Below are 26,086 nucleotides of genomic sequence, written 5' to 3'. Positions count from 1 at the left end.
CTGGACCCGTGAGCCATGGCCGCTGAGCCTGCGTGTCCGGAGCCTGTGCTCCGCAACGGGAGAGGCCACAACAGTGAGAGGCCCGCGTACCGCAAAAAAAAAAAGATGGAGTACTTTTTCTGGACCACACACTTTACTGTAACACAAGAAATACAGTACAGGTTTCCCCTGCTATCTGGAAGTAGAGTTTTATGAAAACTTTCATAAGCCAAAGTGGCACAAAGAAGCAGTTACCTTAGGACACATTTTGCTAACGGATGCACGTAAGTTGAGATAAAGCACAGATGCTCACAGAGACAGTTCACACTGGCTTGATGCTGAGATGTTGAGTGTAGTTCCAGGGGAAGGAGCTGGGGGTGCCATTCTCAATGCTTGGAGTGCATGCTGCCCTCTACAACAGCTCGTTGCAAAACAAAGGCTGAACACTAGTTTTGCTTTTCACCCTTTTTTTTATAAAAGCGAAAATCCTCTTTGGATTTCTTTCAGTTAGCAAAAACAGGTACCAACATAGGTCTTTCAAAGAAGCAAAGTGGCATTAAGCAAACTTTCAAAAAGCAGGGGATACCTGTTTTGTGATGGAAAGTCATACTTTCTATGGAAATATATATAAATTACATTTGCCCTATCTCCACTGGATTGGAAATTCCTTGAGAATGAGGGTCACATTTCTTTGTAAGTTTTCTTAAATGTCCATTACAATAACAGATACATATTGACATTTACTTGGCAAATACCATGAACTATACTAAGGCAGAGCTTAGAGGAAGAACTGGGACTTCAAGGTTAACAAAAGCAGGGAAAGGAATTAAAACTCCAAAAAAGCTACACAGAAGTATGTGCGTGGGGGAACAGGAGGCAGTTCCTCAGGCTAGAATGTAAGATGCAAGGAAGCGAACAGAGGGTGAGGCTGGGGGTGGAAGCAGGGGTCAGACCATGAGGTCCCTAGGCCGTGCTAAAGTGTAAGTCTGACTTTATTCTTACATATAAATGAAGCTCAGAATAAACCACAGAAGTTCTCTTACTGTATATAATTATGGACAGTAAGCTGCTATCTCTAACGCCAAGCACAATGGCTGGTCAAATACATGCTGACGAAATGCGAAAAGGAAAAGCAGTTCTGGACATACTGAATTTGAAGACTGTGTATCCAGGCAGAGATGTCTATTAGTTAACTGGATATGTGGAACTGGAGCTTAGGAGAAAGGTCTAGGCGGGAGGTAAAGTATGCAAGCCACCAGGAAATAGCTCACTAGGAAAAGGCAAGGGCTAAGGAGATAATAACCTGAGATAAAACCCATAGATCTGTGCCTGGCACACAGAAAGCTCTCAAACGTGTGCTATCATTTTAAGCAAGCGGTGACCCAAAGGGTAAATGGCAGCAAAGGAGATTCCTACTTCACAGAAGAAGAGGACTGAAAAGACTGGTGACTGACTGTAGCCGCGCTCCTGAGTGCCTACCCTACCCACAGGCATCCAGGGTTGGAAACACGGTGCAGAAGAAGAGGGATTACTGAGGGCAGTGAGTTGCACGTGTCAGTTCCAGGGAGGCAGAAAGCAGAAAAAAGCTGAGACTATCTGAACCACAAAAAAAGTTGAGACTATCTGAACCACAACATACCTTTTTTTTTTGAGGGCAGAGACTGTAACCTAACTTTATAAAATAATTCTTTATTGCTTCTTTCAGAGCGTAGCCACCATGAAACCGTTTAATAAACATTTCTAAATTAGTAAAATAAGTCTTAGAGGATGATCAGCCTATGAAAATTTGCTAATATAATACCATTTGGGAGAAAACATCTTTAAATAAAAAGTCATACAATAGGTCATGGATAAAGAAGCCAAATGAGGCAATACATGTGAAAACATTTCCCATAACATGGAGTATTTAAAAAATGTAATTTTACAGTTAGAAAAAGTATAATTCAGAGTAACTGTAAGAAATAATCCAGTGGGACACAAAGGAGACACTTATATAACAACTTCAGATTTCTTTTTCTTCAGAAGTTAAGGCATCCTGAACATCTAAGCTGGCTGGTGAAACTGCATAGATTTTATGGCTAGCATGAGACTACACTTGCTTAGTTTGGGTCCATAATAATTTGTATTTGAAAAGACATGATTTTGCATTACTTTCTTCTCATATCTTAGTGAGGTACTTCCAGCAGGTATTATCAGAGAGGTAGGTTAAGTGCTCAAGTCACACATTTAATCACTAATAGAACCAGGTCTTTTGGTTCCATATCCTGTATTCTTTCCACTGTATCATTTTGCTGATCCTCTAAAAGTTAACTGCTAACTTCCTCACTGCTGTGGGGGTTCATAAGAACTACTTACATCACTTACATAAACCCACCCCTCCAACTAGTATAGCTTTGATACGAATTGCGAAAGTTTACCTGGGGTAGAAGGAAGCCTAGGAACCAGCTATAGGAAAGGAAATGACTTGTGATTCTAGTGGAGTTTTAGAGCTGTCTATAATTCCTAAAATGGAATGATTTCTACCGGGAGAAGAGGTAAAATAATTAACATTCCTCACTGACTTCTACTGGATTTCCCTTTGGACATAAGATCCAGTGAGAGTAGGTAGTTTCTTTCTTTCTTTACTTTTTTTTAAATTAGAAAAGTTTCAAACATACACAAAAGTATAATGATATATACCATTATACCACCTCATGTACCATCTGAGTTTCAACAGTTTTCAATATTCTACTATTTTTGTTAGATCTGATAACTTGCTCTGCTTTTTTCCCTGAAGTATCAACATTTAAAGCAAATTCTGAGACATATCATGTTACCAACACATACTTTAGTATATATGTCTAAAAGATAAGGATTTTTAGAATTTGTAATCACAATACTATTACACACCTAACAAAATGAACAGTAATTTCTTAATATCATCGAATACCCAAGGCATATTCAAATGTCCTCAGTGGTCTTAAAACTGTCCTTTTGCAGATAATTTGTTCAAACTAGGATCCAAACAGGGTCCAAACATTGCATCTGGCTGATGACTTGTAAGTCTCTTTTAATCTAAAACTGCCCTGCCCTCTTTGTACACCTTATCTGTTAAAGAAATGGATCATTTGTCCTGTAAATGTGTCTGCATTTGGGATTTGGGTGATTGCATAGCAGACTGTTAAGATGGCTACAGCACTACATCGATTGTTCTATGTTCACACCAAAAATTCTACTGGCTCAATGACACCCTGAAGCAAATCAGAAAAAAAGCAACACTTCCTCCTCAAGGTACTTTATTGCTCTTTGCCCCTCAAATAATTGTTATCACAAATATAAAAATCTCTGATAACGAAGAATGAATGAAAACCTCCCAGAGTTGTGCAATGTACAACCTGTACAAGCGTATGTTGCAGCCTGGATTGAGAGTTCTTGGTGAGATAACTTCCCACAAGTAAGAAAAAGTGGGTGGGAGTTCTTTTGGACAAAACTGGATTACTTCAGTCTTTACACTTGAAAGGCATAGAGAGAACATCAGTTTTCAACACTATCATTATCCTTTGACAGTGATGAACTTGACAGGCTTTTCATACCTTCAAACTGTGTAGCACCAAGCATCTGGACTAAGAAAAAAACTCAAGGTTAAGGCTTTTGGCAAAGGATTAACTTTTTAAAAAAATTTAAATGGTCTCCAATGCTATGTTCATGTGGAAACCATCTTGATTTTATCCTTTTCATAATTATGACAAAATAGTTGGACTTTTTCACAGACAATAACAACTATCAAAATGTGTTTAGTCTGCCACTTCTAAAAAATTCATCCAGTGATTGGTTCTAAATTTCTCATAATTTGGCTTACAATGAAATGATCATAGGTATGCTGAGAACAAAGTTTTACACTGTCAAGTCTTTTGTGCAAATTGAAAACTACTGTCAGTGGATACAAAAGAGGGCATATTAGCAAAGGTTTGGAACTCTACCAGCTGCTGGAAAGTTTAATAGTTTTAGGACTAGGATAACTGAATTTAAATGGTTTGTGACTTAATTATAATTTGGAGCAAGTAGCAAATGAATTCCTACTAAGTAAGTGCCATGCTAGGTATGAATGTTTCTTAAAAGTTAAAAAATAATACAACCTATGCAAAGAAAAATATCTTCAAGATGTAGACTAACAACAAATAATTTTAAAATGTGAGACCCAACTCATTTAATATGTATTAGGAATTCACAAAAAGATGCATTAAGTCAAAATGCTTTCTAAACTATTAATTCAGTAGTTAAACCAGTGTGAGATCTTTGGTTAAAACTTGGAATGACAGTTCCTTTTTGACTTATGCTCACTACTGCATCCCCAATGTTTAGGTAGAACAGTGTGTCCAGAGCACAGCAAGTGCCCAGTATATATTTACTGAATGCATGAATAGATATTTAAATCTGGAATCTACCATACAAGTTAAGGTGTAAGTTACTTAAGGGCAGTATTTCTTAAAATACTTAAAAGTATTAATACTTTAATACTTTAAAGTATTTCTTAAAAGCAGCTTTATATATCAAAAATAATATTAACAGATAATTTTGTTGGCACTAAACTAAATGAAGGCCTCATGAAAGACAGGTAGATCTCATAAGGCCTAAACATTTCTAAGAATACTGGACTGACCTGGAAATGTGTGAAGTAACAGGAATTCTCATTTACCTCCTGTAGGATGGCAAATTGGTATAAACACTTTGGAGATTAACTTGGCACTATGCAGTAAATTTGATGATATACATACTCTATGACTCAGCTGTTTCACTCCTAGGTAAATAAATGATCTAGAAACACACCTACAACCAAGGTGGTATGAAGCAGAAGTAGTAGCAGAACTAGAGGGGCAAAGGGAAGACTTCCAGTTTCTGGTGTGGCACCTAAGGATCTTGGAAAAAGCTCACAACAAGGAAAAAGCTAAAAAAAACCCTGAAAATCAACAACTCTTTTTAGATCTATTGAAGGACTAAGGTCACAGAGAAAACTGCCTCCCCCCCGAACTGGACAGACAGATTAGCAGATATAGAGAATCACACCCTACTAGAGCAGAAGCCCAGGAGCAAAAGACTGGATAACAGCACCAGGTAGAAAATCGTAAACTGTAACTGATAAATTGCTGGAGGTTCAGTGTAGATGAGTTTGAGAGTTTAAAACTCTAGGGGAAGTTTTCTGGTCTCGCACGTAAGAAGCAGAAGTCATGATTCTGCCATAATAAGTCAAAAACTGAGCAAACTGAAACATCAATAATTCTTCTTAGATCCATCAGAGAAATGAACTCACAGGGGCAAACTACTGCCCCCCACACTGCAGATACAGACAGGTAGATACAGAGAATCACAACTTATCAGAGCAGAAACCCCTGAGCAGAAACTTCCACAGGAACCAGTACCAGGGTAGGAAAAACTGAACTGTAATTGATGAACTGCTAGAGGCTCAGTGTGTACAAGTCTGAGAGTTTAAAACTCCAGCGGAGCCTGAACATTTTTTGTGAGTTTTATCTTGTGGTGCTCTACAAGGTTCTCACAGTGAATGGTGGAGAAAACTCCCCTTGGGCTTCTGGAAGGGGAGACGAAAAGCAGCCACTTTAAACTATGCCAGGGCATTCTGTTCTTAACAAGCCTGCCCTCAAGGATAAACTATCATAACTTATTAGGGTTTTTATCAGTGTTTAACCAACATGGAGGAAGGGAAAAATCCAACTCCAACCTCTCCAGCCATCAGGTCACACTAAAGGCTGGGAAAGAACCGAAAGGCACTTGTGAAGTTCACAGCCCAAAGCCGACAGGCTCACAGAAAGATTGAGACCTACTCATAGAATTATAGAATGCTTCCTGTCCCCCACATCTCACCACCACACCACCAATGGCCTACTTAATGGAATTCCTTTCACTCAGAATATCATGTCCCGCTTTTCCAACAAAAAATTACAAGGGATACTAAAAGGCAAGAAACACAGTTTGAAGAGAAAGAACAAGCATCAGAACCATCCTCAGATTCGGCAGGGAGGTCAGGGTTATCAGGTCAGAAACTTAAAACAACTCTGATTAATACGATAAGGACTCAGAATGAATAAAGAAGACAATATGCAAGAACAGATGTAGGTAAAGTAAACAGAGAGGTGGAAAATCTAAGAAAGAATTAAAAAGAAATGCTACAGATCAAAAACATAAACAGAAATGAAACATGCCTTTGATGGGCGCATTAGTAGACCGGACACAGCTGAGTAAAGAATCGCTGAGCTTGAAGATATGTCAATAGAAACCTCCAAAACTGAAAAGCAAAAGAGTGGAACAAAACAAAACCCAATATACCCAAGAACTGTAGAACAACTAAAACAGAAAGGTGTAGCATGTGTGTAGTGGGAGTACCAGAAGGAGAAGAAAGAGAGAAGGGAACAGAAGCAGTATTTGAAGAAATGACTGAGAATTTCCCACTGTTAATGTAGGACAAAAAACCACAAATCCAGGAAGATGAGAGAGCACCAAGCAGGAAAATGCCAAAAAACATGAAATCTAAGCATATCATATTTAAACTGTAGAAAATCAAAGATTAAAAAAAAATTATCTTGAAAGAAGCCAGAGGGAAAAAAACACCTTACCTTTACAGGAACAAAGATAAGAATTACACCTGACTCTCCTCAGAAACCAGACAAGCAAGAAGAGAGTGAAGTAAAATATTTAATGTATTGAGGAGAAACCCCCCCCCCGCCCGCACCAACCTAGAATCCTGTACCCTGCAAAATTATCCTTCCAAAGTGAAGGAGAGAAGTGATGTCAGCAAGATGGCAGAACAGGAAGCCTGCCCTGGGTCTGCCTGCCGCCATGGAGACTTAACATTAACAAACAGACCAAATGCCTCTCTGAGAAATCCAGAAAACAGTTAAAAGGTTCCTGCAACAAAGGCAAGGGTGAAGCCAACAACATCAAAGCCCACTAAGAAAATTCATTACACTGTCCACTCTCTTACACCAGAACCTCTCTCCCCTGGGAGGTAACCCCCAACTCCTGTGTTCTACCTGGTAAGGGAAAGGTATAGAATGTATGCCCAATGTCAGAATTTTAGACGGGCTGCCCAAGGGAGCGGTTTCTATCTTGATGTATCCAAGTACTGACAAGAATGGGGTGCCAGACTGGGGGTCTCTGAGAACAAAGATGATAAACTATGCACTAGGGTCTGCAGTACTACAGACACACACTAGATAGAAGCTCCAGTATCACAATTTACTACAGCTCCAGAGAGGCTATAGTCTTACATGCAGACACTGGGGGAGTTCCTGAGTAGACCCTATCCTTCCTCACTTGAATACTTAACTATAAGGCTACCACAATCACAATATGGAATTGGTGAAAAACATACAGATAAATGGGGCAGAATAAAAAGCCCAGAAATAAAGCCACATAAATATAGTCAACTGCTCTTTGGCAACAGAGCAAGAGAGAAAGGATAATCTTTTTAAAAATGGTGCCAGAACAACGAGGCATACCAAAAAATTCATCTAGATAAAAGAGAATGTTATCAGGAACTTCCCTGGTGGTGCAGTGGTTAAGAATCCACCTGCCGGGCTTCCCTGGTGGTGCAGTGGTTGAGAGTCCGCCTGCTGATGCAGGGGACACAGGTTCGTGCCCCAGTCTGGGAAGATCCCACATGCCGTGAAGCGGCTGGGCCCGTGAGCCATGGCTGTGGAGCCTGTGCTCCGCAATGTGAGAGGCCACAACAGTGAGAGGCCCGTGTACCGCAAAAAAAAAAAAAAAAAATCCACCTGCCAATGCAGGGGACACAGGTTCGATCCCTGGTCCAGGAAGATCCCACATTCCGTGGAACAACTAAGCCCGTGCGCCACAACTACTGAGCCTGAGCTCTAGAGCCCACGAGCCACAACTACTGAGTCCATGTGCCACAACTACTAAAGCCCACATGCCACAACTACTGAAGCCCGTGCACCTAGAGCCCATGCTCTGCAACAAGAGAAGCCACGGCAATGAGAAGTCCGTGCACCGCAACGAAGAGTAGCCCCCACTCGCCGCAGCTAGAGAAAGCCAGCACGCAGCAACAAAGACCCAACACAGCCAAAAATAAATAAATAAAAATTTAAAAATTCACCTTTAAAAAAAAAAGAGAGAACTTTATCATTGTGATAAATGGCATTTTTTCATTTTTCTGATACTGAATATAGTTCCCTGCTGCTATGAACACTGAGGTACATGTACCTTTTTGAATTAGTCTTCGGCTATTCTGGATATATGCCCAGGAGTGGGATTGCTGGATCATATGGTAGCTCTATTTTTAGTTTTTTAAGGAATCTCCATACTGTTTTCCATAGTGGTTGTACCAATTTATCTTCCCACCAACAGTGTAGGAGGATTCCTTTTTCTCCCCTGCCAGCATTTATTATTTGTAGACTTTTTGATGATAGCCATTCTGATTGGTGTGAGGTGATAACTCATTGTGGTTTTGATTTGCATTTCTCTAATAATCAGCAATGCTGAGCATCTTTTCATGTGCCTGTTGGTCATCTGTTACATCTTCTTTGGAGAAATGTCTATTTAGGTCTTCTGCCCATTTTTTCATTGGATAAATGGCATTTTTGAAAATCATACAACTAACATCATACTCAATGGTGAAAAACTGAAAGCTTTCCTCCTAAGATCTGGAACAAGATAAGGGCACATGATTTCACCACTGCTATTCAACACTGTACTGGAGGTTCTACCCAGAGTAATTCACAATGAAAGGAAATAAAAGGAATCCAAAATAGTAAAGGAAAAAGTAAAACTATGTATATTCGCAGATGACATGATCCTATGTATAGAAAATCCCAATGAATCCACAAGAAACCTACTACAGCTAATAAATTCAGCTAAGTTGCAGGTTACAAAATCAACATATCAGTTGGGTTTCTATACACCAGCAATATACAATCCAAAAAGAAAATTAAGAAATTAATTCCATTTGCAATAGCATCTAAAAGAATAAAATACGTAGGAAAAAATCTATTAACAAAGGAGGTGATAAGACTTATATACTCAAAACTGTAAGACATTGATGGAAGACACTAAAGAAGACCTAAATAAATAGAAAGACATCCCATTTTCATGGATTGGAAGATGTAATATTGTTAAAGTTTCAATCCTACCCTAAGCAATCTACAAGTTCAACACAAACCCTGTCAAAATTCCTAGAGCCTTTTTTGCAGAAATGGAAAACTCAAACCTCAAATTCAGATGGAATTCGCAAGGGATCCTAAATAGCCAAAACAATCTTGGAAAATAAAGAACAAAGTTGGAAAACTCATACTTCCCAATTTCAAAATGTAGTGCAAATCCAGAGTAATCAAAACAGTGTGGTACTGGCATAAGGACAGACATAGAGATTAATGGAACAGATTTGAGAGCCTAGAAATAAACCCATTCATCTATGGCCAATATTTTTGACAAGGGTAAAAGACCATTCAAAGAAGGAAGAATAGTCATTTCAACAAATGGTGCTCAGACAATTGCATTTCCACATGCAAAAGAATAAAGTTGGAGCCCTACCTCACACTATATATAAAAATTAACTCAAAACTGATCGAAGACCTAGTATGGGCTAAAACCATAAAACTCTTAAAAGAAAACATAGGGGTAAATCTTTACGAGCTTCGAATTGGCAATGTATTCTTTTTTTAATTTATTTTTTTTTTAATATACAGCAGGTTCTTATTATCTATTTTATGGCAATGTCTTTTTTTTTTTAACAGATCTTTATTGGAGTGTAATTGCTTCACAATACTGTGTTAGTTTCTGTTGCACAACAAAGCGAATCAGCCATATGCAGACACATGTCCCCATATCACCTCCCTCTTGAGCCTCCCTCCCACCCTCCCTATCCCACCCCTCTAGGTCATCACACAGCACTGAGCTGATCTCCCTGTGCTATGCTGCTGCTTCCCACCAGCCAACTATGTTACATTTGGTAGTGTACATATGTCGATGCTACTCTCACTTTGCCCCAGCTTTCCCCTCCCACCCCATGTCAGGTCCATTTTCTATGTCTGTCTCTTTATTCCTGCCCTGCAACTAGGTTCATCAGTACCATGTTTTTTGGGGTTTTTTTAGATTCCATATATATGTGTTAACACAGGGTATTTGTTTTCTCTTTCTGACTTACTTCACTCTGTATGACAGACTCTAGGTCCATCCACCTCACTACAAATAACTCAATTTCGTTTCTTTTTATGGCTGAGTAATATTCCACTGTATATATGAGCCACATCTTCTTTATCCATTCATCTGTCGATGGATACTTAGGTTGCCTCCATGTCCTGGCTACTGTAAATAGTGCTGCAATGAACATCGTGGTCCATGTCTCTTTTTGAATTATGGTTTTCTCAGGGTATATGCCCAGTAGTGGGATTGCTGGGTCATAAGGTAGTTCTATTTTTAGTTTTTTAAGGAACCTCCATACTGTTTTCCACTGTTCACAGCCATTGCACTGTTTTACATTCCCAGCGACAATGCACAAGGGTTCTTCTTCCACACCATTGTCAATGTTCTTTGAAGCAAAAAATCTTTTAATTATGATGAAGTCCAAATTCTCTATTCTTTTTTTGTTCATGCTCTTGGTGTCATAATTAAGAATACACTGTGGAACAGTATGGCAGTTTCTCAAAAAGTTAAACACAGAATTGCCATATGATCCAGCAATACCTCCCTTAGGTACTTACTCAAAAAATGAATGCAGGAACTCAAATATACTTTTACACCACTTTTCAGTGTTATTCACAATGGCCAAAAGGTAGAAGTAACTCAAGTGTCCATCAGCAGATAAATGGATATACAAAATGTGGTAAATTCATACAATGGAATATTATTCGGTCATAAAAAGCAATGAAGTTCTGATACATGCTACAACATGGGTAATCCTTGAAACATTATGCTAAGTGATATAAACTAGACACAAAAGGACAGATATTGTATGATTCCACTTACAAGAAATATCTAGAATAGGCAAATTTGTAGTGACAGAAAGTAGACTAGAGGTTATCAGAGACTGGTGGGAGGTGGGAATAGGAATTGTTTCAGAGATACAGAGTTTCCAGAATGATGAAAAACTTTTAGAAATAGATAGTGGTGATATCTGCAAAAACATTGTGAATGTAATTAATACCACTGAATTGTACCCTTAAGATGGTTAAAATGACAAATTTTATGTTATATACATACTTTACCAGAATAAGAAGAAATATTAAAAAAAAGAATCTGAACATAGAGTTACACCATTCCCAAAAATTAACTCAAAATGGATTATAGACCTAAATGGAAAATGCAAAACTCTAAAACTTCTAGAACGTAACATAGAAAATGTAGGTGACCTTGAATTTGACAGTGAGTTTTTAGGTACAACACCAGAAGAATGAACCATGAAAGAAAAAAAGCCGATAGGAGGGACTTCCATTAAAATTAAAAACTTCTTCTTTGAGAAAGACATTGTTAGAGAATGAAAAAACAAGCCACACACTGGGAAAAAATGTTTGCAAAATACATATCGGATAAAGGTTTGGTATCCAAAATATACAAAGAATTCTTAAAACTCAAATAAGAAAGCAACCTGTCTTAGTCCATTTGGGCTGCCATAACAGATACCACAGACTGGGTGGTTTGAACAACAAACATTTACTCCCCACAGTTCTGAAGGCTAGGAAATCCAAGATTAAGGGCTTGGCCAATTTGGTTCCTGGTGATCGCTCTCTTCCTGATGTGCAGATGTCTGCCTTCTTGCTGTATCCTCACATGAGAGAGAGATCATCTCTCTTGTGTCCCTTCAAGTATGAAGGCACTTCATCCCATGCATGAGGGCCTCATCCTCATGACCTAATGACTTCCCAAAGGTCCTACTTCCAAATATCGTCACACTGGGGATTATGGCTCTAACATATGAATCTTGGAGGAATACAAACGTTCAGTCAAGTGTACAACCCAATTAAAACGTGAGTAAAAGATCTCATCAAGAAGATATACAGATGGCAAATACAAATAAGCATATAAAAAGCTGCACAACATTGTATGTATGAGATACCACTACACACCTACTAGAATGGCTACAATACAAAACACTGACCACACCAAACGCTGGGGAGGATGTGCAGCAACAGAACTCTCAGTTATTTCTGGTGGGAAAGCAAAATGGTACAGCTACTTCGGAAGATAGTTTAGCGTTTTCTTACAAAGCCACACAGTGTCTTACCTCATGACCCAGCTATCATGCTCCTTGCTGTTTACCCAAATGTGTTGAAAACTTATGTCTACACAAAAACATGCACACAAAAGTTTACTGCAGCTTGATTCTTAACAGCCAAAACCTGGAAGCAACTAAGATGTTCTTCAATAGACAATATGGAATAAACATACTTTGGTACAGACATACAATGGAGTATTATTCAGCAACAAAAAGAAATAACCTATCAAGCTACAAAAAGTCACGGAGGAGCCTTAAATGCATATTTGCTATTCCAACTATATGACAGTCTGCAACAGGTAGAACTATAGAGACAGTAAAAGATCAGTGGTTGCCAGTGGTTTGTGGGAAGGAAAGAGAAAGGGATGAATAGATGGGGCACAGGGGATTTTCAGAGCAGTGAAACTATTCTATATGATGTGGTAGATACATGACATTACACATTTGTCAAAATGCACAGAACTGTACAATGCAGAGAGGGAACTCTAATGCAGACTATGTACTTTAGTTAATAATATTTCAATGTTTATTCATCATTTGTAACAAATGTACCACACAAGTGAAAGATGATAATATTAGGAGTATTTTAAGAGGGGAGAGGCATATAAGAGCTCTCTATACTTCCTGCTCAATTTTTCTGTAAACCTAAAACTGCTCTAAAAATAAAATCTATTAAAAAAGAAAAATGTTTTTTAACAAAAGGCAGGGGCACTGTGTTATTCTAAATGTCAATGTCACAAAAGACAAAGGCTGAATAAAAAGTCCAGATTAAAGAAACCCAAAGAAATATGATAACTACATGCAATAAGTGATACTAGATTGGATGCTATACTAGAAGAAAAATTATTATAAAGGAACCTATTGGAACAAATGACAAAACTAGAAAAAGGAATGAATTAGATTAAAATCATCCATCAACAAATTTCCTGAAGTTGGTGACTTAAATGCAGTACCACAAAAGAATCTCCTTATTCTTAAGAAATACACATGAAAATATTTAGACATAAAGGATCATGATGCATATAACTTACTCTCAAATTATTTAGATAAAAAATTTTATATACATACATACGTATGTAGAGAAGGAGAGCAAAAATGATAAAGCAATAGGTTGCCTCCAAAAACTCATGTCCACTTGGAACCTGTAAATGTACCTTATTTGGATATAGGTTCCTTCCAGATGTAATCAAGTTAAAATGAGGTTACAATGGATTTGGGTGTTCTTACAAGAAATGGAAATTTAGACACACATATACACACAGGGTAAAAATCCACGTGAAGATGGAGGCAGAGATTGGAGTTATGCTGCCACAAGTCAAGGAAAGCCAAGGACTGCCAGCAACCACCGGAAACAAGGAAGAGGCAAGGAAGACTCCTTCCCTAGATTAGGAACAAAACAACCCTGCCAACACCTTGAGTTTGTAATTCTAGCTTCTAGAAATATGAGAAAATAAATTTCTATTGTTTTAAGCCACCTAGTTTGTGGTACTTTGTTATAGCAACCCTATGGAAGCTAATATAGTAAGTAATAGGTAAATCTGGGTAAAGGGTATATGGGTGTTTTTGGACAATTCATGCAAAGTTTTTTTGTCCTCTTAACAGACTCTTTCTCAGAACACAAGTTTTTTTTAACTTTGAAGCAAAGTTTTTCTAAGTTTGAAATTATTTCCCAAAAGGTTAAAGACAAATACAACCAAGGACTTGAACAGACATTTCTACAAAGAAGATAGACAAATGGCCAATAAGCACATGAAAACATGCTTAACATCATTAATCATTAGGGAGATTCAAAGCAAAACCACAATGAGATACCATGTCACATCCATTAGGGGATGAATATTATCAAAAAAAAAAAAAAACCCAGAAAATGACAGCGTTGGCAAGGATGTAGAAAAACTGGAACTCTTGTGCAGTGCTGGTGGGAATGTAAAATGATGCAGGCACTATGGAAAATGGTATGGTGTTCCTCAAAAAATTAAACAGAGAATTACCATTTAATCCAGCAATTCCACTTCTGGATACATACCCAAAAGAACTGAAAGCAGAGACTCAGACAGATATTTGTACCTCTATGTTTATAGCAGCATTATTCACAATAGCACCCAGGTATCTAGCACCACATGAATGGATAAACAGTATGTGGTATACGCATAGAATATTATGAATATTACTCAGCCTTAAGGAAAGAAATTCTGACACATAATACAACATGGATAAACCTTGAGGACACTATGCTAAGTGAAATAAGCCAATCACTTATTAGTTTACTTACATAACATACCTATAAAAGTCAAATTCATAGAGATAGAAAGCAGAATGATAGTTGCCATGGGCTGGTGGGAGGGGAAAATGGAGTTATTGTTTACTGCGTGCAGAGTTTCAGTTTGGGAGGGTGGAAAAGTTCTGGAGATGGATGGTGGTGATGACTGCACAACAATATGAATATAGTTAATGTCACTGAACTTTACACTTAAAAATGGTTACAGTAGTAACTTTTATGTTATGTCTATTGTACTACAACAAATACAATAGTTGTATGTATATGTTTAGAGGTACGGTGGCCTTGACAAGCTGATTTTAAATTTACATGGAAATTCAAAGTGTCAAAAATAACTAAAAATTGTTGAAGAGCAAGTTGGGAGGACTAACTCGATCAGATATCAAGACTTACCATAAACCTATAGTAACTGAGGTAGTGTGGTATTGGTATAAGGACGACCAACAAGACCAACAGAAGTCCAGAAACAAACTCACACACACGGACACCTGACTGTGTCAGAGGTGACCAACACTGTGAACAGTGTATTTTATACTTAGCTCTGGGACAACTGGATACCCTTATACAAAATATCAAATTGGAAATAACTTAAATTGGGCCTCCATTTTACATAATCAATTTAGGTAGACTAAATACCCAAACATGAAAGGCAAAACTATAAAGCTTTCAGAAGATAATATAATAATTATGTGACCTTAGAGTACGGAAGAAGTTCTTTTAAAACATGCAAAAACACTACCATAAAAGAACTTTAGGGGACTTCCCTGGTCGTGCAGTGGTTAAGAATCTGCCTGCCAATGCAGGGGACACGGGTTTGATCCCTGGTCCGGGAAGATCCCACATGCCGCAGAGCAACTAAGCCCGTGCACCACAACTACTGAGCCTGCACTCTAGACCCCGCGAACCACAACTACTGAGGCCACGTGCCACAACTACTGACGCCCGCACACCTAGATCCCATGCTCCGCAACAAGAGAAGCCACCGCAACGAGAAGCCCGCGCACACCAACAAAGACTAGCCCCTGCTTGCCGCAACTAGAGAAAGCCTGCACACAGCAACAAACACCCAATGCAGCCAAAAATAAATAAATAAATAAATATATATATTAAAAAAGAACTTTAGTCCTATGAAAACATAAGCGACAAACTAGAAGACAGTTAAGACACAAAAAATCAGTGAAGAACTGATTCACCACACACCACAACTCCAGGGTGGGTTTGTGAGAACATCTGAAGAATTCCTCCTACATGTAAAAAGCAGGGGAGGATAACCCAACAGGAAAATGACATGAAAGGTGCTTCACAGAAGTGAAAATCTAGCTAGTAAATAAAAATATAAACAGGCACTTAACCTCACAGACGAGGAGGGAAATGTAAATTAAAACCACTATGAGCTATCTTTATAAACCCACTGGATTGGCTAAAATTTAAAGGGCTGTCAGTACAAAATATTGGTACATATGTGGGACAACAAGAACTCCTAAACACTATTGATGGGAATATAAACTGGTACCATCATCACTTTGAAAAAAACTTGGTATTATCCAATAAAATTAAAGACATGTATATCCTAAGCCAGCTAATCTACTTCTAGGTATATACTCTAAAGAAATTCATGCTCATATACACCAGGATATATGTACAAGAATGTTCTTAAAAGTATGGTCTGTAATGGCCCCAAACTGGGGAAACAAAACAGAACATTGAATATCGACTATACTTCAATAAAAAATAAAAAACAAAACAAAAAACCCAAATGTCTATTAATAGTAAAATGGATAAATAATATATTTATACAAAGAAATAAAAGTGAATGAACTACATATACATGTAATAAAGTGGGTTAATTTCACCAAAAAAATTGTTAATAAAAGAGGTAAGGGGCTTCCCTGGTGGGGCAGTGGTTGAGAGTCCGCCTGCCGATGCAGGGGACACGGGTTTGTGCCCTGGTCCGAGAAGATCCCACATGCCACGGAGCGGCTGGGCCCGTGAGCCATGGCCGCTGAGCCTGCGCATCTGGAGCCTGTGCTCCGCAACGAGAGAGGCCACAACAGTGAGAGGCCCGCGTACCGCAAAAAAAAAAAAAAAAAAAAAAGAGGTAAGACCAAAACGCAATTCAAAAATAGGAAAAATTAAACCGTATTGTTTTGGAATCCATACATAGGTGACAAAACTTAAGATAAAGGCAATGAAATGATTGTCATAAGCCAGCATAGTGATTACTTCCAGTGAGGAGGAAAGGATTACAATCTAGAAGGGAACACAGTAGTTTCTGCTGTGATCCTAGTAATGTTCTGTTTCTTGAACTGGATGATTCCAGAAAAATGTCTTATATACTTTTCTGTATACATGTTATACTCCACATTTTTTAAAAAATGTGAAGGTATGGTAAGGATAAACACCATACAGATGAACATGGCTAGAGAAAAACACACAGTTATGCTGATTGGCTCATAACTATGAACCTGAAAGGGAGATTCAGGCTCCCAGGCAATGTTTTATATATCCCTAGTCCATCTGCCCATCTACTCTCCCAGAATAACATTTTATACCTTTCTGTTCTTAAACCTCCAAAATCTCCTCCCCCATCCTCAGCTTTCAGTTGATGATTGTGTTTCCTACTTCACTGAGAACAATGGAAGTAAAGAATATTTCCACAGCCTGACCACCATAAACACTACCAGGATTTTGCACCCACATATTCTACTTTCCCTTAGCTCAACTCTCCATGCTCCTATCTAAGGCCAATCCACCTATTTGTACACCAGATCCCATGCCTTCTTGCCTTCACAAAGACATTATTATAGCAATTCTCCCATCTATCACCTACGTCATCAATTTCCTTCAGCAATATGCTATTATTTCTTAATGAAACTTCCCCTACCAGCTACTACACTATTTCTTTACTCCCCTTTGTAGTTAAGTTTCTTGAAAAAGTTGTCTATAGTTATAGAAGGAGTTTCCTCTCCTTCCATTCTCAAACCCACCACAATCAGGTTTTTGGACGGACCACTCTGTCAAAACTGTACCTCATGATAATAACTTCTAATGGTCAATTAGTTCTCATCTTACTTATCTATCAGGAACATTTGACACAAGTTATCTATCACTCCTTGCTCCTTAGAGATTTGCATCACTTGGTTTCTGGTAAACCACTCCTGATTTTCCTCTGTATAACTTAGTCACCCCTTCTCAGTCTCCACTGCTGATTCCTCTTCTTCCTTACTCAATGTTGGAATGCCCCAATATGTCTTTAGTATTCTGTCCATCCATACTCATTCTCTTGGTAATCTTATCCAGTCTTATGATTTAAACACATCTTTTTATATCAATACTTCCAGTTCAGACCTCTCTCTTAAACTCCAGACTCATCTAGTGAACATGTGAAATTCCACATGTCCAACACTGATTTCCCAAATTTCCTCCCCAAACCTGCTCCACCATCCTTATTTCTATTTAAGGCAATGCCATCCTTCCAGTCACTGAGACCACAAAATCTGGAGTCATCCTTGTTTCCTCTCCCCATAACTAGTCCATCAATAAATCCAGTACATTCCATCTTACAAATGAAATCTTAGAATCTAAGATTTCTTCACTCCCTCTACTGTTGCCACTCCAGTCCAAGCCACATGCATCTTTCACTTGGATTACTGTGATGGCCCCCATCTGGTCTCTGCTTACACCCCGACCCTCTGCATCCTATTGTTAACATAGCAGCAAGAAAGGCCCACTCAACTTTTAATTAAGATCTTATCTTTTCTCTGCTCAAAATCCTACAACAGCTACTTACCTTACTCAGAAGAAAAGCAAACTATGCATGCCCTTTTTAGCCTAGGACAATATCAGCATCATTTATTTTACTCTTTTTTCCACCCTGGTTTTAGGAAACATAAAAATTAACATACAAAATGGAGCCTAAAAAAGTGATTCCTAAAGCCAGTCCTCAGATTGGTTTATGAATAACTTTCACTTAATCCGCACTGTATGATGATAGCACACTGCATTTTTACGAATGTCGTCATTTATTTTTTAACATGTGATTTTCCTATTTATTTGTTTTTATGTTTTTCATAAAATATGGTTATTATAAATGGTAGGTTTTTTAAACATTTTTTTACTTGGAAAAATGAAAAATTTGCAGAACTAAGTTTTTTTTATTGAAGTATAGGTTACAGAATTAAGTTTTAATGCCTTCTCTACTTCTCCTTTCCACTCTCTATGCATTTTCTCTGCTGAATTAAAAAACAGAACATTTTTACTGGTACAGAAATTGAAAATTCTGGGGACTACTGGCCAAAAAGATTTAGTAAGCATGTACCTACACTAAAAGCTCACCAACCATAAGCAGGAGAAACTACATTGGCTAAAGTTTTAGACCCATGCCCCTCCCCAGCTCTGTTAGTGCTGGCTGTGAGACATTAAATTTTTTGCCTTTCTGACCCACTATTTCCTCATATATAATGCCCATTATAGTACCCATTTCATAGAAATATGAAAATTAAATGAGATGATACATTTACAATATATTGACACATAATAGCTATCTACTGTGTTTAGTTAACACAACACTATAAACTATGTGTTTAATTACTGCAATGTTAATACAGTGGTGGTGTAGGGTGGGAGAGAGAGTGGGAGCAGACCACCCTGGTGGAGATAAGTATTTTATCTACTGATGTTTAGAACTTCTGGCACATGGGGATAATAAAAAGCATTTTGGTCAGTTTCACTATTGTTTTTAAATTCTCTGAAGACCATGTACCCCCTTCTTGCCTTCACCAGGATAAACCACAGCAAAAGACCATCTTCCACATTCACCCATCCATTAACTGAGTGTTAGGCATAGGGTATGGCAAGGACTCAGAAGGTTGCATTAGAGTATAATCACCAGGTACTATTAAATAAACTAAGGGTTTTTATTTAGAAAATAAAAATATTCACTTACCTTTTTTGAATTTATGTATAGGGAGTTTCTTAAGTTGATCTTTACGAAGTCTGTTTCTTCTAGCTCTATGTCTATCCTGGACAAATTTTGTGATCTAAAAATAAAAGAAAAAAAAGGGAGTCAGATATTAAACATGCAAATAGAAAATGACCATTAAAATAACAAATGTCTTTTATGTTTCTAGATAGCTGCTACAAATCAATTCAATTTATTTAAACCCTAGTCATGAGACTATTAATTAAAATATCCATGATTAGTTATCATTAGTGATTAGTTAGCCCATAAATTATCCTTTGAATTTTTATTCAATGACCTAAATTATCTTTAATTTACTCTGACAAAAACATTATAAATAACATGTAACTATTTGTTGGCAAAAATATAAATGGTAGATTCCAGGTTACAAAGACTCCACTGGATCAAAAATGGGGGGGGTTGGAATTTCTGTAAGTTACAAACTGATAAAATTTTCAAACATAACATGCACTAAACTGCACTTTCAGTGGTTCTAGCAGCAAAATGGACAGAACTATACAGAACACCTGTACTATAAATATTCAGAAATATCAGATAAAATATACAAAATATTTTAAAGTATAAATTGCTATCCTTACAAGACTAAAAAGGAAGTCCATGGGACCAGAACCAAATGCGACAAACAAAGTCCATAACAGAAAATTTTGACAAATTTGACTACGTCAATGTTAAGGACTTCTGTCCCCAAAAGATACTGTTTAAAGATAAAAGACAGTTCACAGACTGGCAGAAAATATCTGCAAATTGCATATCTCATAAGGGATTTCTATCCAGAATACATAACAAATTCAAAATTCAATAATAAGAAAACAAGCAACCCAAGAGAAAAAAGTGGGCAGAATATCTGAATATACACTTTGCTACTGAAGATATACTACTGCTACTGAAGACGGCAAATAAGCACTTGAAGAGATGTTCAACATAATTAGTCAGGAGAAAAATGAAAATTCAAATCACAAATACCACTATATACCTATTGAAATGACTAAAATGAAAAAGACTGACTATACCAAGTGTTGGCAGGGAAGTAGAAGAACTGGCACTCTGATACACTACTGAAAGGATTGTAAAATGGTACAACCACTTTGGAAAATAGTTTGGTGGTTTCTTATAAATTTAAACACATATTTACCAAATGACCTAATCATCCCACTCCTACTTATATTTAGTGACTAGAAATGAAAGTGTATATCCATATAACAACTTATATACAAATGTACAAAAAAGTCTATGTCAGCTTTATTTGTAATAGCCAAAAACGAGACACAACCCAAATGTTCATCAGCGGGTACGTGTATAAACAAAACTGTGGTATAGCCATACAATGGAATACAACTTGGCAATAAGAAGTAATGAATATCAATATATTCAATAACATATATGAATCTCAAAATAATTATTCTGAGAGAAGGAAGGCAGACACAAAAGAGTATGTAATTTATGATTCCCTGTATATAAAGTGGTAGAAAATGCATATTAATCTACAGTGACCAAAACCAGAGCTGTGGTTGCCCAGCAATGGTGTGGGGGGAGACATGAAGGAAAAATTTGGAAGAGGTGAAAGGGAGTGATTATCACAGAGTATGGGGAAACTTTTTGAGCTGATCTGATATTTTATTATCTTAATTGCTGTGGTAGTTTCTCAGGTATACATACGTATGTTAAAACTTACCAAACTGTACAATTTAAATGTGCAGTTTATTAATATATTAATCAGTAGATGTTTATTTTAAAAATTTAATAGTAACCACTAGAAAAAAACAATATAAGCTTTCAAACTAGTAGGAAAAAGGGAGAAAGGGAGACAGAAAGAGAAAAAAAGTTGAGTAATCCAAATCTGTATAGTAGAAAAAAAAAACAGAATAAAAAGTAAACAATAGAAATTAGTCCAAATCACAAAAAATGCAAATGGGGTAAATTCACCAGTTTTTTTTTAAAAGAGTATATCATATTGGATAAAGAAAAAATTCCAACCACTCACAACACACAAGATTAAAACTTAATGACACATTAAGACAAAAGTAAAGGTAAAAAATACAGGGATAGATAAAATTATATCATGACAGTACTAAGTAAAAGTTGGCATATAAAGTAAAACAGGATGTAAGTCAAAAATCATTAGGAAATAGTTATCACAATGATAAAAAGGACGCTTCACCTAAAAAATAACAAAATTATGGGAGAAATACACAAATTCACAAGCTCAGTAATTTCTAGATCAAGCAGACCAAAAAAAAAAAGTAAAGACCACAGACCTATGATGCCCAATATGGTAGCCATTATATACATGTAGCTACTGAGCACTTGAAATGCGGCTGGTCTCAATTGAGATTTGCTGTAAAAGTATAAAATACACACCAGTTTGCAAAGACTTAGTACAAAAAGAATCAAACATATTTTATAATTATTTATATTAACTGAATGTTGAAATACATTTTATATTTATTAAGTTAAATAAATACAGTATTTAATCTCACTGAAATATTTCCCATTACCTTTTTTAATTTGGCTACCAGAAAACTTTAAATTTACAATAAGTGTGGCTCACAATATCATTCTATTGCACAGAACTGCTTTAGAAAACAGAGGAGTGCAAAAAACCATGGACAATTGCAATTGAACAGTTCTGTGAATATACTAAAAACCACTGAACTATATCATCTAAATGGGTCAATTTTATATTATGTGAATTATATCTCAATAAAAGTATCTTTAAAATAATATAAAAGAAAGAAAAAAAAGACTGGACAAGACAAATACCCAAGCTCAAACTAATGGACATATATAAACCTTTGGACCCCACAATTCTTTTCACATATATGGTGGGGAATCTTTACAAAATTTAACCACAATTACCATGTCTCTTCACCACCTGGATTCTAAATAACTTGAAAATAAGATCATGAACTGGCAGATGGAAGCAGGTGGAGCACCTAACTCGGTGAAGAAAGAAACAGAACCTTCTCCTTAACCACTGAATTAGACTGCCTTACCCACCCAGATATAGACAAAGACAATCAGGAATGGCGTAGGCCTTTCCCTCACCCTCCCCTAGAACTGCAGAACCAGTCCTGGAGGAGCTGAAGACAGGTTCAACTCAAGAGAAAGATGAAGCTGAGCCAGCATGCCCTAATTTATTCTTCCCAAATGTACCACACAGATAAGGTACTTCATCTCTCCTAAGACCAACTGAGTAGAAGAGTAGGGAAGGGCTAGGAGTATTAGTAACTGAGTTTCCCATTCACATGGATGGATACATCAAAAGTGGTAAAGAAATATCCCATATAAAAGTGAAAATAATTTTCTCAATTTAAACCAAATTAAAATAAAAATATTCCTTATCAAAAGTAATGAGTTACATACAGCTAAAGTGATTGTTAAAGAGAAATTTATAACCTAAAGGCATAAACTATAGAGAAAAATGAATAAGTATTTAGCTGATCAAGCTAGAAAAAGAAAAGCTAGAAAAAGAAAAGCATGGTATCCAAAACAAGTAGATGAAAGAAAATAATACTGCCAAGAGCAGAAATTCATGAGATAGATTAAAAAGGAGAGTAAATATATTAGAATATAAGTCCCACTGGAATGTAAAATACTTGACATCAGGGATGTTTCCCCATTTTGTTCACTGAGGAAACTTAACACCCTAGAGCAGTGCCTAGGTTCAGAGGTGCAGAATAAATATTTGTTGAATGAAAGAAAAAAAAGAAAATCTCAAAGTCCACTTCTCTGAAAGACAAACTTTATTTTTTGAATTTTATTTTATTTTATTTTTATACAGCAGGTTCTTACTAGTCATCAATTTTATACACATCAGTGTATACATGTCAATCTCAATTGCCCAATTCATCACACCACAATCCCCACTGCCCCGTGGCTTTCCCCCCTTGGTGTCCATACATTTGTTCTCTACATCTGTTGCTCAACTTCTGCCCTGAAAACCGGTTCATCTGTACCGTTTTCCTAGGTTCCACATACATGCGTTAATATACGATATTTGTCTTTCTCTTTCTGACTTACTTCACTCTGTATGACAGTCTCTAGATCCATCCACGTCTCAACAAATGACTCAGTTTCGTTCCTTTTTATGGCTGAGTAACTTCTTTATCCATTTATCCACAACTTCTTTATCCATTCATATGTCAAGGTGCATTTAGGTTACTTCCATGACCTGGCTATTGTAAAGAGTGCTGCAATGAACATTGGGGTGCATGTGTCTTTTTGAATTATGGTTTTCTCTGGATATATGCCCAGTAGTGGGACTGCTGGATCATATGGTAATTCTATTTTCAGTTTCTTAAGAAACCTCCATACTGTTCTCCATAGTGACTGTATCAATTTACATTCCCAGCAACACTGCAAGAGAGTTCCCTTTTCTCCACACCCTCTCCAGCATTTGCTGTTTGTAGATTTTCTGATGACGTCCATTCTAACTGGTGTGAGGTGATACCTCACTGTAGTTTTGATTTGCATTTCTCTAATAATTAGTGATGTTGAGCTTTTCATGTGCTTCTTGGCCATCTGTATGTCTTCTCTGGAAATTTTCTACTTAGCTCTTCTGCCCATTTTTGGATTGGGTTGTTTGTTTTTTAATATTGAGCTGCATGAGCTGTTTATATATTTTGGAGATTAATCCTTTGTCCGTTGATTCGTTTGCAAATATTTTCTCCCATTCTGAGGGTTGTCTTTTCCTCTTGTTTATGGCTTCCTTTGCTGTGCAAAAGCTTTGAAGTTTCATTCGGTCCCATCTGTTTATCTTTGTTTTATTTCTATTACTCTAGGAGGTGGATCAAAAAATATCTTGCTGTGATTTATGTCAAAGAGTTTCCTTCCTATGTCTTCCTCTAAGAGTTTTAGAGTGTCTGGTCTTACATTTAGGTCTCGAATCCATTTTGAGTTTATTTTTGTGTATGGTGTTAGAGAGTGTTCTAATTTCATTCTTTTACATGTAGCTGTCCAGTTTTCCCAGCACCATTATTGAAGAGGCTGTCTTTTCTCCATTGTATACCTTGGCCTCCTTTGTCATAGACTAGTTGACCATAGGTTCGTTGGTTTATCTCTGGGCTTTTTATCTTGTTCCATTGATCTATGTTTCTGTTTTTGTGCCAGTATGATATTGTTTTGATTACTGCAGCTTTGTAGTATAGTCTGAAGTCAGGGAGTCATTCCTCCAGCTATGTTTTTTTCCAATACTGCTTTGGCTATTCGGGGTCTTTTGTGCCTCCATACAAATTTTAAGAGTTTTGTTCTAGTTCCATAAAAAATGCCATTGGTAATTTGATAGGGATTGCGTTGAATCTGTAGATTGCTTTGGGTAGTATAGTCACTTTCACAATATTGATTCTTCCAATCCAACAACATAGTATATCTCTCCATCTGTTGGTATCATCTTTAATTTCTTTCAACAGTGTCTTATAGTTTTCTGCATACAGGTCTTTTGTCTCCTTAGGGAGGTTTATTACTAGGTATTTTATTCTTTTTGTTGCAATGGTAAATGGGAGTGTTTTCTTAATTTCTCTTTCAGATTTTTCATCATTAGTGTATAAGAATGCAAGATATTTCTGTGAAGTAATTTTGTGTCCTGCAACTTTACCAGATTCATTGATTAGCTCTAGTAGTTTTCTGGTGGCATCCTTAGGATTCTCTATGTATAGTATCATGTCACCTGCAAACAGTGACAGTTTTACGTCTTCTTTTCCAATTTGTATTCCTTTTATTTCTTTTTCTTCTCTGATTGCTGTGGCTAGGACTTCCAAAACTATGTTGAATAATAGTGGTGAGAGTGGACATCCTTGTCTTGTTCCTGATCTTAGAGGAAATGCTTTCAGTTTTTCACCACTGAGAATGATGTTTGCTGTGGGTTTGTTGTATATAGCCTTTATTATGTTGAGGTAGGTTCCCTCTATGCCCACTTTCTGGAGAGTTTTTATGATAAATGGGTGTTGAATTTTGTCAAAAGCTTTTTCTGCATCTATTGAGATGATCATGTGGTTTTTATTCTTCAGTTTGTTAATATCATGTATCACATTGATTGATTTGCATATATTGAAGAATCCTTGCATCCCTGGGTTAAATCCCACTTGATCATGGTGTATGATGCTTTTAATGTGTTGTTGGATAATGTTTGCTAGTATGTTGTTGAGGATTTTTGCATCTATATTCATCAGTGATATTGGTCTGTAATTTTCTTTTTTTGTAGTATCTTTGTCTGTTTTTGGTATCAGGGTGATGGTGGACTCATAGAATGAGTTTGGGAGTGTTCCTTCCTCTGCAATTTTTTGGAAGACTTTGAGAAGAATGGGTGTTAGCTCTTCTCTAAATGTTTGATAGAATTCACCTGTGAAGCCATCTGGTCCTGGACTTTTGTTTGTTGGAAGATTTTTAATCACAGTTTCAATTTCATTACTTGTGACTGGTCTGTTCATATTTTCTATTTCTTCCTGGTTCATTCTTGGAAGGTTATACCTTTCTAAGAATTTGTCCATTATCTTCCAGGTTGTCCATTTTATTGGCACAGAATTGCTTGTAGTAGTCTCTTAGGATGCTTTGTATTTCTTCGGTGCCTATTGTAACTTATCCTTTTTCATTTCTAATTTTATTGATTTGAGTCCTCTCCCTCTTTTTCTTG

The 26,086-nt window shown here is 37.0% G+C and overlaps 1 protein-coding gene across 3 annotated transcripts in view; it reads right to left on the bottom strand.

Annotated features, from left to right (window-relative positions):
- Positions 1–26,086, bottom strand: part of RNF13 (ring finger protein 13) — a 140,371-nt gene that overhangs the window by 10,035 nt on the left and 104,250 nt on the right. For all 3 annotated transcript variants that reach the window (XM_032629661.1, XM_032629660.1, XM_032629662.1), the window contains one exon: positions 19,423–19,516. In XM_032629661.1, the coding sequence (XP_032485552.1) occupies positions 19,423–19,516 (94 nt within the window). The remainder of the gene's footprint in view (positions 1–19,422; positions 19,517–26,086) is intronic.

The sequence above is a fragment of the Phocoena sinus genome, chromosome 4, assembly GCF_008692025.1.
Source record: "Phocoena sinus isolate mPhoSin1 chromosome 4, mPhoSin1.pri, whole genome shotgun sequence".
NCBI lineage: Eukaryota > Metazoa > Chordata > Mammalia > Artiodactyla > Phocoenidae > Phocoena > Phocoena sinus.
This window is presented reverse-complemented; position numbering and strand designations above follow the sequence as displayed.